The sequence below is a fragment of the Saccopteryx leptura genome, chromosome 6, assembly GCF_036850995.1.
Source record: "Saccopteryx leptura isolate mSacLep1 chromosome 6, mSacLep1_pri_phased_curated, whole genome shotgun sequence".
Lineage (NCBI taxonomy): Eukaryota > Metazoa > Chordata > Mammalia > Chiroptera > Emballonuridae > Saccopteryx > Saccopteryx leptura.
Window position 1 is genome coordinate 126,702,450 of NC_089508.1, and position 13,496 is coordinate 126,715,945.

The 13,496-nt window shown below is 40.1% G+C and overlaps 1 protein-coding gene across 6 annotated transcripts in view; it reads left to right on the forward strand.

The window, feature by feature from the left end:
- The window catches only part of NEO1 (neogenin 1), a 227,818-nt gene that overhangs the window by 70,254 nt on the left and 144,068 nt on the right, over window positions 1–13,496 (forward strand). For all 6 annotated transcript variants that reach the window (XM_066388533.1, XM_066388536.1, XM_066388538.1 and 3 more), the window contains one exon: window positions 10,216–10,491. In XM_066388533.1, the coding sequence (XP_066244630.1) occupies window positions 10,216–10,491 (276 nt within the window). The remainder of the gene's footprint in view (window positions 1–10,215; window positions 10,492–13,496) is intronic.

The window sequence follows — 13,496 nt, forward strand, 5'->3', positions numbered from 1 at the left end:
ATAGGTTCCCAACCCCTGCCATAGATAATCATTGGATTTCACTGGTTATTTCAATTGGTCTTAAGAGCAAAAAACAAAACGCAGAAATTTATCCCTTCTCCCCTTCCTTTCTGGTCCAGGATTACATGTTTTACTTAGTAGTTGTCAGTCTCAAATGATTCTTCTTTTTCCTTGTCTCACTCTGGGTTTTCTGAGTCTCCACTCTAAATAGATTCAGGTTTTGGGGGGAGGGCGGGAGGATACCATAGTGACGCTTTGTTCTTAGTGCACCATGTCAGGACACATGTGATGTTTTGTTCTGTTACTGGTAATGTTAAATTTTATTGTTAGTTAAGGTGGTGTGTTATGTTTTTCTATAGTTACTAAGTATTTTTTGTACTTCTATTAATTTGGGGAAGAGACACTTTAATGATCTATAAATATGCTATTGCTCATCAACATTTACCTACTGTTTTTAGCATCCATTCATGATTCATTGTCCCAGATTTAGCTGGAGGACATTCCCTTCAGTCTGATTTTGGTGTCCTTTGATTCATCTCTGTGTTTCTTTGGGTACTTCCTTCCTTTCTGTCACAAGACATTCTAATCTCATCTTGTACTTTCCCTGTTCCAGTTCTAGAATCAGCCATTTTTCCAAGGAGCAGTGGTCTCCTTGTAGTGGAGATTGGCGTTTAGAAATAAAGATTGAGTCACCATATCCACTCATCGCCATTGGAGTGACATTGATTCTGGACTCTCTGGATATATGACTGTATATGAAACGTATATATAGTTCACACATAGACATAGACATATACATTTACATCTATATACACATCTTTTTAAGTTTATTTTTATTTTTAATTAATTTTTACTAATTTTAATTTATTGTGTTTACATGGATTCAAGTGTACCACTGAATATAACACCCTCACTCCCAACCCCCATGTCCCTATTTATACTTGCCCCACTCCCTCTAACTTCCTCCCCCTTTCCTTCTGGGATTTGCTGTCCTGTTATCTGTATCTCTGTGTTATGTATATATAATTTCTCTGATTCCATCCCCTCATCCCTCTTCCTTCTGACAGCTGTCCCTCTGCTCCCTGTGACCTCGCTCTGCCTCTATTCTATCCCTCAGTTCACTTTGTTCATTAGATGCCACATATAAGTGTGATCATGTGATGTTTGTCTTTCTCTGTCTGGCTTATTTCACTTAGCATAATAATACCCAGGTCCATCCATGCCATGGCAAAAGGTAAAATTTCCTTTTTTTATGGCCACATAGTATTCCATTGTATATATGTACCAGAGCTTTCTAATCCACTTGTCCACTGATGGATACTTGGGCTGTTCCCAGATCTTGGCTATTGTAAACAATGCTGCAATAAACATGGGGGAGGATTTCTTCTTTTGAATCAGTGATTTGGTGTTCTTAGGATATATTCTTAAAAGTGGGATAGCTGGGTCAAAAGGCAGTTCCATTTTTAATTTTTTGAGGAAACTCCATACTGTTCTTCACAGAGGCTGCACCAGTCTGCATTCCCACCAGCAGTGCAGGAGGGTTCCCTTTTCTCCACACTCTCACCAGCACTTATTGTATGTTATTTTTGTTAATGAACGCCACTCTGACAGGTGTGAGGTGGTTTCTCATTGTGGTTTTAATTTTCATTTCTCTGATGATTAGTGACGTTGAACACTTTTCATCTGCCTATTGGCCATCTGTATGTCCTCTTTGGAGAAGTGTCTATTCAGTTCTTTTGCCCATTTTTTAATTGGAATGTTTACCTTCCTGGTACTGAGTTTTAGAAGTTCTTTATAAATTTTGGTTATTAACTCCTTATCAGACATATTGGCAAATATGTTCTCGCATTGTGTGCTGTCTTTTTATTTTGTTAGTGGTGTCTTTTGCTGTGCAAAAGCTTACTAGGCCCTGGCCGGTTGGCTCAGTGGTAGAGTATGGGCCTGGCGTGTGGAAGTCCAGGTTCTGGTTCCCGTCCAGAGCACACAGGAGAAACACCCATCTGCTTCTCTACCCTTCCCCCTCTCTTTTCTCTCTGTCTCTCTCCTCCCCTCCTACAGCCAAGGCTCCATTGGAGCAAAGTTGGCCCTGGCGCTGAGGATGGCTCAGGCAGTAGAATGGCTCTGGTTGCAATGGAGCAACACCTCAGATGGGCAGAGCATCACCCCCTAGTACACTTGCCGGGTGGATCCCAGTCGGGCGCATGCAGAAGTCTGTCTTTCTGCCTCCCCACTTACCACTTCAGGAAAATAAAAAATAATAATAAAAGCTTTTTAGTTTCATATAATTCCATTTGTTCATCCTGTTCTTTATTTCACTTGCCAGTGGAGATAAATCTGCAAAAATATTGCTACAAGAGATATCGGAGATTTTACTGCCTATGTTTTCTTTCAAGATATTTATGGTTTCGCAATTTACATTTAAGTCTTTTATCCATTTTGAGTTTAGTTTTGTGAATGGTGGAAGTTGGTTGTGTAGTTTCATTTTTTTGCATGTACCTGTTCAATTTTCCCAACACCATTTGTTAAAGAGACTGTCTGTCTTTACTCCATTGTATGCTTTTACTTCCTTTGTCAAATATCAATTGACCATAAAGGCGTGGGTTTATTTCTGAGTTCTCTGTTCTGTTCCATTGATCTATATACCTGTTCTTATGCCAGTACCAAGCTATTTTGAGTACAATGGACCTGTAGTATAACTTGATATCAGGCAGTGTGATACCTCTCACTTTATTCTTCTTTTTCAAAATTGCTTAGACTATTTGTATTCTTTTTTGTTCCAGATAAATTTTTGGAATATTTGTTCTATATCTCTGAAGTATGCCATTGGCATTTTAATAGGAATCGCATTGAATGTATAGATTGCTTTGGGTAATATAGAAATTTTAATGATATTTATTCTTCCTATCTGTGAACACAATATATGCTTCCACTTGTTTGTACTGTATCTTCCTTGATTTCTTTTTTGAAAGTTTTGTAATTTTTTGAGTACAAGTCTTTTACCTCCTTGGTTAAATTTACTCCTAGGTACTTTATTTTTTTGTTGTTGCAATAGTGAAGGGGATTGTTTCCTTAATTTCTCTTTCAGACAGTTTATTGTTGGTGTATAAAAATGCCAGTGATTTCTGAATATTAATTTTATATCCTGCCACCTTGCCGAATTCATTTATCAGGTCAGTAATTTTTTGACTGAGACTTTTGAGTTTTCTATATACAATATCATATCATCTGCAAATAATGATAGTTTTACTTCTTTTCCAATTTGAATGCCTTTTATTTCTTCTTGTCTGATTGCTGTGGCTAGGATTTCCAGAGCTATGTTGAATAAGAGTGGTGAAATGGGGCACCCCTGCCTTGTCCCTGTTCTTAAGAAGATTGCTTTTAATTTTTGCCATTGAGTATGATGTTGGCTGTGGGTTTGTCATAGATGGGTTTTATCATGTTGAAATATGTTCCCTGTATTCCCACTTTGCTGACAGTTTTGATCATAAATGGGTGCTGGATTTTATCAAATGCTTTTTCTGCTTCTATTGATATTATCATGTGGTTTTTCTTTTTCTTTTGGTTTATGTGATGATTCACATTTATTGATTTGCGAATATTGTACCAGCCTTGCCTCCCCAAAATAGATCCCACTTGATCATGATGTATGATTTTTTTCATACATCTTTTTTGAAAGTTTTGTTATTTTTCAAGTACAAGTCTTTTACCTCCTTGTTTAAATTTACTCCTAGGAACTTTATTTTTGTTGTTGCAATAGTGAAGGGGATTGTTTCCTTAATTTCTCTTTCAGACAGTTTATTTTTGGTGTATAAAAATGCCAGTGATTTCTGAATATTAATTTTATATCCTGCCACCTTGCTGAATTCATTTATCACAGGGGTCCCCAAACTTTTTACACAGGGGGCCAGTTCACTGTCCCTCAGACTGTTGGAGGGCCAGACTATAAAAAAAACTATGAACAAATCCCTATGCACACTGCACATATCTTATTTTAAAGTAAAAAAACAAAACGGGAACAAATACAATATTTAAAATAAAGAACAAGTAAATTTAAATCAACAAACTGACCAGTATTTCAATGGGAACTATGGGCCTGCTTTTGGCTAATGAGATGGTCAATGTGCTCCTCTCACTGACCACCAATGAAAGAGGTGCCCCTTCCGGAAGTGCGGTGGGGGCCGGATAAATGGCCTCAGGGGGCCGCATGTGGCCCGCGGGCCGTAGTTTGGGGACCCCTGATTTATCAGATCAGTAATTTTTGCTGGATCTGGTTTGCTAATGTTTTGTTGAGAATTTTAGCATCTAAGTTCATCAGGGATATTGGCCCATAGTTTTCTTTCTTTGTAGTGTCTTTACCGGGTTTTGGAATGAGTATCATGCTTGCCTCATAAAAGGAGCTTGGAAGTCTTTCCTCCTCTTGAATTTTTTGAAATAACTTGAGAAGGATAGGAGTTAGTTCTTCTTTTAATATTTGGTAAAATTCGCTTGTGAAGCCATCTGGTCCAGGACTTTTGTTTGCTGGGAGTTTTTGGATAACTGTTTCAATTTCATTTGTTGTAATTGGTCTGTTTAGGTTCTCTGATTCTTCCAGATTGAGTTTTGGAAGATTATATGTTTATCGGAATTTATCCATTTCACCTAGATTGTCCAATTTTTTGGCATAAAGATCTCATAGTATTTTCTTAATAATCCTTTGTATTTCTGTGGTATCAGTCGTTACTTCTCCACTTTCATTTCTAATTTTATTTATTTGAATCCTCTCTCTCTTTTTCTTGGAGAGTCTGGTTGAAGGTTCCTCAATCTTGTTTACCTTTTCAAATAACCAGATCTTGGTTTTATTGATCTTCTGTATTGTTTTTTTAGCCTTTATGTCATTTATTTTCGTTCTGATATTTATTATTTCATTCCTTCTACTTCCTCTGGGCTTTATTTGTTGATTTTTTTTCTAGTTCTTTTAGATGCAGAGTTAAACTGTTTATTTGAAAATTTTTCTTGCTTCTTAAGGTATGCCTGTAATGTTATGAACTTCCCTCTCAGGACTGCTTTTGCTGTGTCCCATAAATTTAGAGTTGTTGTATGTTGATTTTCATTTGTTTCAAGGACATCTTTATTTCTTCCTTGATCTCGTTGTTAACTCATTCGTTATTTAATAACATGCTATTTAACCTCCAAGTGTTTAAATGTTTTTCAGTTTTTCTATTGTAGTTGATTTCTAGTTTCATACCATTGTGATCAGAGAAGATGCTTGATATGATTTCATTCTTAATTTCTTGAGACTTGTATTCTGTCCTAACATGTGGTCTATCCTAGAAAACGTACCATGAGCACTTGAAAAGAATGTATATTCTGGTTTGGGGTGAAAGGTTCTGAAGATATCAATTAAATCCAGTTGATGTAGTGTGTCATTTAAGGCTGCTGTTTCATTGTTAATTTTCTCTCTGGATGATCTATCCATTGATGTTAGTGGGGTATTAAAATCCCCTACTATTATAGTATTGCTGTTAATCTCATCCTTTATGTCCATCAAAATCTGGTTTGTATATTTAGGTGCTCCTATATTAGGCACATAAATATTTACAATGGTTATATACTCTTGTTAGATTGCTCCCTTTATCATTATGTGGTGACCTTCTTTATTCCTTATTATATCCTTTGTTTTAAAGTCTATTTTGTTAGATATAAGTATTGCTACCCCAGCTTTTTTTTCATTTCCATTTGCGTGAAATACTTTTTTCGCACCTTTTACATTCAGTCTATATGTATCTTTTCTTTTGAGGTGGGTCTCTTGTAGACAGCGTATGTACGGGTCCTGTTTTCTTATCCATGCAGCTACCCTATGTCTTTTGATTGGAGCAATTAATCCATCTACATTTAAGGTTATTATTGACATGTACTTATTTATTGCCATTTTATTCTTTAAATCTACATTCCTTTTTTTCTTGACTTCTTTTATTTTTCTTTGCTCTTTTTATAGCAGGCCCCTTAAAATTTCTTGAAGTACTGGTTTGATTGTAATGAATTCCGTGAAGGTTGTGGGGTTTTTTTTGTTTTGTTTTTTTTTGTTTGTTTGTTTTTTGTTTTTTTGTCTGAGAAGCTTTTTATTTCTCCTTCAATTGTAAATGATAGCCTTGCTGGATAAAGTAGTCTTGGTTGTAAGTTCTTGTTTTACATGAATTTGAATATTTCTTTCCAATCCCTTCTGGCCTCCAGTGTTTCTGTTGAGAAGTTGAATGTCATCCTTATGGGGGCTCCTCAGTAGGTAATTAACTGCTTTTTCCCTTGCAGCTTTTAGTATTCTTTCTTTGTCTCTTAATTTTGGCATTTTAATTATGATTTGTCTTGGTGTGTGGGCCTCCTTGGGTTCTTCTTTAATGGGACTCTGTGCTTCTCTAACTTGTGTGACTTTTTCCTTCATCAATTTAGGGAAATTTTCAGCTATGATTTCTTCAAACAGGTTCTCTATCCTTTGTTTATTCTCTTCTCTCTCAGGAACCCCTATTAATGCAGATGTTGTTTCTCTTCATGTTGTCACAGAGCTCTTTTAGCGTTTTCTCAGTCTTTTTGCGCCTCTTCGTTTTGCTGCTCTAATTCTGTGCTTACGTTTATCTTGTCTTTCTAAATCACTTATTTGATCGCCTGTTCATCCAGCCTGTTATTGATTCCTTCTAGTGCAGCCTTCATTTCTGATACTGGTTCTTTTTTATGATTTCACTTTCCTTTTTGATGCTTGCTCTCTCTTTATTTGGGTGCTCATTATGTCCTCCATTGTTGCTCTAAAATCCTTGAGCATCCTAAAAATCATTGTTTTAAACTCTGCATCTGGTAGTTTGGTTACTTCCATTTCATTTAGTTCTTTTTCTGGGGATTTCTCTTGCTGATTCATTTGGGTCACATTTCTTTGCCCATTTTGACTGTGTATTCGGTAGCGCTATCTGACTTTGAGCTTTTTTTTTTTAAACTTTGTGGGTTTTTTGGGGGTTCTTTATTTTTAATTTTATTTATTCATTTTTTTATTAGAGAGAGAGAGAGAGAACAGGGGGAGGAGCTGGAAGCTTCAACTCCCATATGTGCCTTGACCAGGCAAGCCCAGGGTTTTGAACCGGCGACCTCAGTATTCCAGGTCGACACTTTATCCACTGCGCCACCACAGGTCAGGCTGACTTTGAGCTTTTTATGGTGTCTTTATGAGGAAGATGGGCTCAGTGGTACTGGCCTCCAGGCCACCTGTTTTCCTTGTTCTAGGAATGCTTCTTGAGGGTACTATTTTCCTTCTTGTTGTCTTGAGTATTGAATGCATTTGGTCCTATCGTGGGTATGCTTATTCCTTTAAGCAGGCTGGCTTGCTCTAAGGGTCAACCTTGATCATGTGTATTACACACTGTGTAATGTCTGTCCTCTTAGGCCAGGGGTCTCAAACTCAACTCAGCATGTGGACCGCAGAGCAAGATCACAGCCGTTCGGCGGGCCGCATTAGGTCTACAAAAGGCAACTGTTACGCAACACTTTTCAGTGTCACAAAACGACCAGAAACTGTAGTTCGCGGATTAGTCTGCGGGCCTCAAAAAATTGTTCGGCGGGCCGCGAGTTTGAGACCTCTGTCTTAGGCGTATTTATTCTCCACAGTGTCTGGTGCCTGCTAGACTCCACCTTTGGACATGCTGCTTGTGTATCTAGCTGAGTCTAGAGTTGGTGCTGTCTGCCACCCACTACCAGTTGTGTTGGTTCTAGATCTTCTTGGGTTGTTGTCAGCTGCTGTTTGTAACTCGCTGTGGACTACTTTTCTGCAGATACTGCTCTTTTGCTGTTTGTGTCTGCATTTTCTGTGCCTGGGTAGTGTGGGAGGGGCCAACCTGTGTATAAGGATCAGCTTCCTCTTGCTTAGAGATGACAGCAGCTATGTAAAAACCCCAAGCTCTATGAGATTTGTCTCTACTTTTCAGCTGCTCCACCTCTTGCAGCTGCCTGGTCTTCCCACAGAGTCTTCTGTAGAAAGCATGTAGTGCGGGCCTAGACTGACCTCACCCAGTCCACCCCTCTGCAGTTTGCAATCCTGTTAGGATAGGACAATTGAGGTTAGAAATACAATGTTAGTGGTACCCCCTACTTCATACGTATCTTGATCAGGAGCTCCGTACAGGGAATGTAGCCCCTACTCCAGAGCCTAATCCCTCAGCTAGTTCTGTATACTCAAATTTTACTTCTCCCCAAAAGGTGAGCAGCAAGTTCAGATGGAAGTGGGGCTGACAGTCCCCTTTGCAGAAGTCCTTACAGCTGGTGAGACCCTGGTCTCAGGGAGGAAGACTGAGAGATTCCTGTCCTGGGGTTGACTGTGTCCCTCTACCCCTCCCCCCCCCCCAGAAAGTGGATAAGCCCCTTGACCAGATCCAATAATTGGCTTACAGGGACCCACACTTCAAATGTCCATGCTCCAAGCTTCTCTCCCTCCCTCCAGTGGAATCTATCCTAGCAGGGCAGCATATGCAGCACCCAGGCTGTGAAGCTCCACCCTGTTTAATGCACATGAGCTGCTGTGCCAGTACTGATCACAGAGCGAAATTCGCCTAGCTGGGTCAGGTGTGAGGAGCCCTTCCTTTGGATACCACTCTAGTAGGGGTTGTTAGATTCTGAACTGATGCTCTCGGCAACTGGCCACTGGTGTACCAGCCTTGGACCTCCCTGGCAGGAACCCGGCGCAGACCAGTGGGAGACACTGCCCGTGACTGATCCTCAGCAACTTTCTTGGAGCTACAAGCAATCCAGAGTTTGTGGCTGCCTCTGCTGGGCCTAGGTGTACATGGAAATACCAAGATGCACTCCTAGGCTGACTTTTACCCACAATGGGCCTGGGAGAAGGCCCACTTAAAAGGCCAAGGTTCCCTGAGTCCCACCTCCTGTAGCCTCTGTCCCCTGGCTGCTTGCTGGGCTTGACCAATGAAAACACCTCTGCCTGTGGAAATGCAGGGATTAGGAAGGGTGCTGGGTGAGGCTCCACCCCCGGCCCAAGGTGTCAGTCTGTCCAGACTTTTCACAGACCTCAATAAGGTGTGGCCCCAGAAGTCCAGTGGGTTTGGCCTCTGAGATGCAGAGATTTGGTTTGCCCGCTCTCTGGACAGTTTCCACAGAGACTGCCGTGAGGTGGAATTATCAGTCTTAGGCTCAGGAGTGAGGGGGTGGGGAGTGGGGGTGAAGCTCCAGCCTCAACACCAGAAAATGAGTCACTGATGTGCCCCTACCTCCTGGCTGCTCAGCACGACCCAGTCACTATGACTGGAGCAGGAGAGACTCCTGAGGGCTGAGTAGCTGCTTTTCCCCAGGCTGATGCCACTCAGAGGGGACTGTTCCACCCAAGAAAGATGGCAACTGCAGTACTGGAGAATGACTCAGCACAGGGGTTCTGGTGCCCATCCCTTACAGTGTCTCTCCCTGGGCCTCTAACTTTACACTATCCTCATGCAACTCCAGTCCTCTCAGCTCTCCTTCCACCAGAGCCCCAGGTAAGTGGCTGTGAATGAGATTTTCTGTGCTGGCCCTTTAATACGGAGTCTGTGTCTCCAAGAGCTTCGTCTCTTTCTTGCAGACAGAAACCTGGCTCCTTTCACCTCCAAATGCTGTCTGGGCATCTCTTCTAGGCTCTGGGGCTCTAGGCTGGGGCTCTGGTCCTGGGAGTGGGCCAGCCCTTTCTGCATCTCTGCCCTTCCTCCAGTCTCAGTGTGGCTTCTTCTGTGATCCTTGGTTATAGACTTCTCTTCATTTAGTCCAAAGTTGATTTTTCAATATGATTATTCTTAAATATAGTTGTAATTCAATTTGGTCCTGGGAGATAGCAGTTGGAACACCCACCTACTCTGTTGCCATCTTTGAATCCCAGTTTTATATATATACATTTTTCTATATTTGTATATCTATAATTATATAAAACCATAAGTTTACCTTCGTACCAGTATTCTAGTCCAGTACCATGGGGTTCATTCAGCCCTCTTCCATGTTTGTACCGTACTACTCTGACTGAGGATTCTGATTGCAAGTGTTCCTTGTACATTTACTTGATTTATTTGTGATTCTGTATGTAGCCAATTTCATGACTCATGAACCTCCTTTTTGACCCTGGTTCCACCACACATGTGGCCATATGGCTGACTTGCTTCTGGTTTCCATGACTACATTTTAAAGTAATATTTAACAACATTTTATTTTTTCTTTTCCTTTCTTGTCTAGGTCTTCCAAGATTTGCCAGCCAACCAGAACCTTCTTCAGTTTATACTGGGAATAGTGCAGTTCTGAATTGTGAAGTTAATATCGATTTGGTCCCGTTTGTGAGATGGGAACAGAACAGGCAGCCTCTTCTTTTGGGAGACAGAATCACCAAACTTCCAAGTGGAACACTGGTTATCAGCAACGTGACTGAAGGAGATGGGGGACTTTACCGCTGCATAGTTGAAAGTGGTGGGCCACCAAAGTACAGTGACGAAGCTGAATTAAAAGTCCTTCCAGGTATTCATTTATTAGCAGGACTGATGGTTTCATGTTTCCTGATGGGTAAAATTTGTTTTATTAGAATTCTTCTTTTATAAGCACTGTTAAATCTGCAGTGTGACATACTAATGTCAGGATAAGGAGTCTCAGTTTCTTACAAGGTAGAAAAAGAAGAAAACATGAGAAAGATCCACACTTTAGAGAATGCATTGGTCAGTAAAAACTTTTCAAGCAGTAAAATATATTCAATATCTATTTCATTAATCTTGACCAAAGACACATCAGCTCTGTGTGTTTTTGTCAGGCATTCCCACAATAGGATACTTCTTAGAATTCTGTTACCTCCCTGTACTAGAATACTTTTTGTATGTAGGTCTTCGTACCTGTGAAAAGGAGGGACTCATTTAGGCTAGTTTGTACAAGAGATGGACAGAGTGTAATTTACTATTGCAGCTCTTAAAGCGCTGGTGGGTAAGATTGTCACAGTGCTTCCCACTGTGATGTGACCAGCCCCGCCTCCATTCTCCTCCTCTCTGTGGGTTCCACACTACTCCTGTCGGCTTTCCTCGCAATCTGTTTCTTTTGTCTTTTGTCAGCTGTGTAACTTCTCTTTACTCACAGCTTTCCTTCACCTCATTGTAGTCCCTCTGACCCTTTGATGTTTCCAGACCTTTCAGCTTCCATTCCCACTGATTCCTTCTGTATTTCTTATTTTAAGTGTATGTATATGAATGTAATTGGACCATTTCTACGTTTTGTGTGCAGTTTTTACATATGATGACTTCACAGGCTTCTTTAGCCTATGGATTGGCTTGCAAAGTGAGACTAATATGATGGGCAGTGACTTTTGATGGAGTTCCTGATGGGCCTTGAACTGGTTGTTTGTTCATGTTGACTATATTGGGGTGACACTGGATGACATATATACAGGTCAGGTGCCCAATTCTGCAGCACATCTCTGTGGCCTTTTGACTAAGATCAAGTTGAACTGATTTTTTTAAATGCAGGACCTTTCATTGTCACCATCATCTTTGCCCTTGTCATTCCTATCCCAGCATGCCCTCAGCAGCCCTAGTTATGTTTTAAAATGTGTATTTGATCATGTCATGTCTTTGCTTAAAACCTCCTAGTGGTTTCCCATCTCAGAACAAGTGTTAACACCCTTAGTCAATGAGACTTTGTGTATAAGGTTGTGTCACCTCCCTCTTCTATCTCTCTTCCTCCATCTTGTGCTTTTCTCTCCCTTACTCCATGTCTCTGGCCACCTCATGTTTCTAGAACACTCGGAATATGCTCTTGCTTTTGGGATTTACTGCTTATCTTTGTTTATTTCTCCCTTAATCCTCCTCCCTCAGATATCTGCCTAACTCACTGTCCTACCTCTCTGCCCAAATATGGATTTATCAGTGAAGCCTTCCTTGACCACAGTTTAAAACAATTTTCCATTCCTGTCCCCTCTTATCCCCAGTGCTTTCTTCTTCCCCCTTTGTTTTACTTCAGAACATATCCCCTCTGACACACGACATCTTTTATTTGTAGTTTCTGCCCCGTTAGTGTGTACTCTCAACTAAGGCAGGGAGTTTTGTCGACATCAAGAAGGGTAACTAGCATAGAAAGGCCAGGAACTGTTTCTTCAAATTTGTTTGTTTCTGTCAAAATTCAATTAAATCCAGCGAAATAATTTAAGGTTAAAAAAAATACAACTATTGCTAGATAGCAGTGTCTTCCTGCCTCCTTCTTGACTTGCTTTTCCATGGCAGAGTTCATGCTGCTTTTTCCCACCTGGGGTAGCATCCAAGCAGAGCCTCTATATGGGACCCAAGGGAACGAGATTCCAGCAGCAGAGGCCGAGCCACACTCAGTGTCTGCGACAGCAGCGAAGTGCTGAGTGCCTTTTCGATGTAGTCAGGGAAGCTGTGCTCTTCAGGCTCAGTCTTTTGTTAACATTTTTTTTTACTTTTACTTTTCAATTACAGTTGATATTCACTATTATCTTGTGTTACTTTCAAGTGTGCAGCATAGTGGTTAGATAATCATACACTTTACAAAGTGTTCCCCCAATATTTCTAGTGCCCACCTGGCACCACACATAGTTATTACAATGTTATTGACTATATTTCCTATGCTGTAGTTTACATCCCCGTGACTGTTTTGTAACTACCAATTTCTACTACATATACTACATTAGTAGTAAAATGTGAAATAAGTTTATTTTTTGAATTAGCATTAAAAAACCAAAAACTTTTTTTTAGTAATGATTGAAAGATGACTGGTAATCTATTTATGGTTGAACCAAATAATCTACAATAAATTCTGATATTCTAGTTTTTACCTCTGTAAAATTTGTTTTTGAATTTTATTCTTTAATTACAGCTTAAATTGAATATTATTTTATATTAGTTTTAGCTGTACAGTATAGTGGTTAGACAGTCATATACTTTTCAGAGTTTTCCCCTCAATATTCCCAGTGCATAGCTGGCACCATGCATAGTTATTACAGTATATCATCTATGTTCCTATGTTCCCTATGCTGTACTTGACATCCGTTTGACTCTTTTATAACTACCAGTCTTTGCTTACCAGTTTCTTCATCTTTTTCACCCAGTACCTCAAACCTCCTCCCCTCTGACAACCATCAGTCTGTTGTCTGTGAGTCTGTTTTGTTTCTTTATTTTGTTCATTAGATTCCACATATAAGTGAAATCATGTGGTATTTGCCTTTCTCTAACTCATTTCACTAAGCATAATACCCTGCAGGTCCATCAGGTGCTGCAGATGGTAAGATTTCCTTTCTTTTTATGGCTGAGTAATATTCCATTGTTAATATGTACCATCACTTTTTTAAAATTTATTTTTTAATTGAATTTATTGGAGTATAGTTTTAAGTGTGAATGAAAACTCAATAAACCATCATCTGCACACCGCATCATGCGCCCATCGCCCCAAGCAAAGTCTCCTCCATCCTCATTCCCCTACTTTGCCCATCTACACCTACCCCCACCCCCTTTCTCCCTGGCTATCTC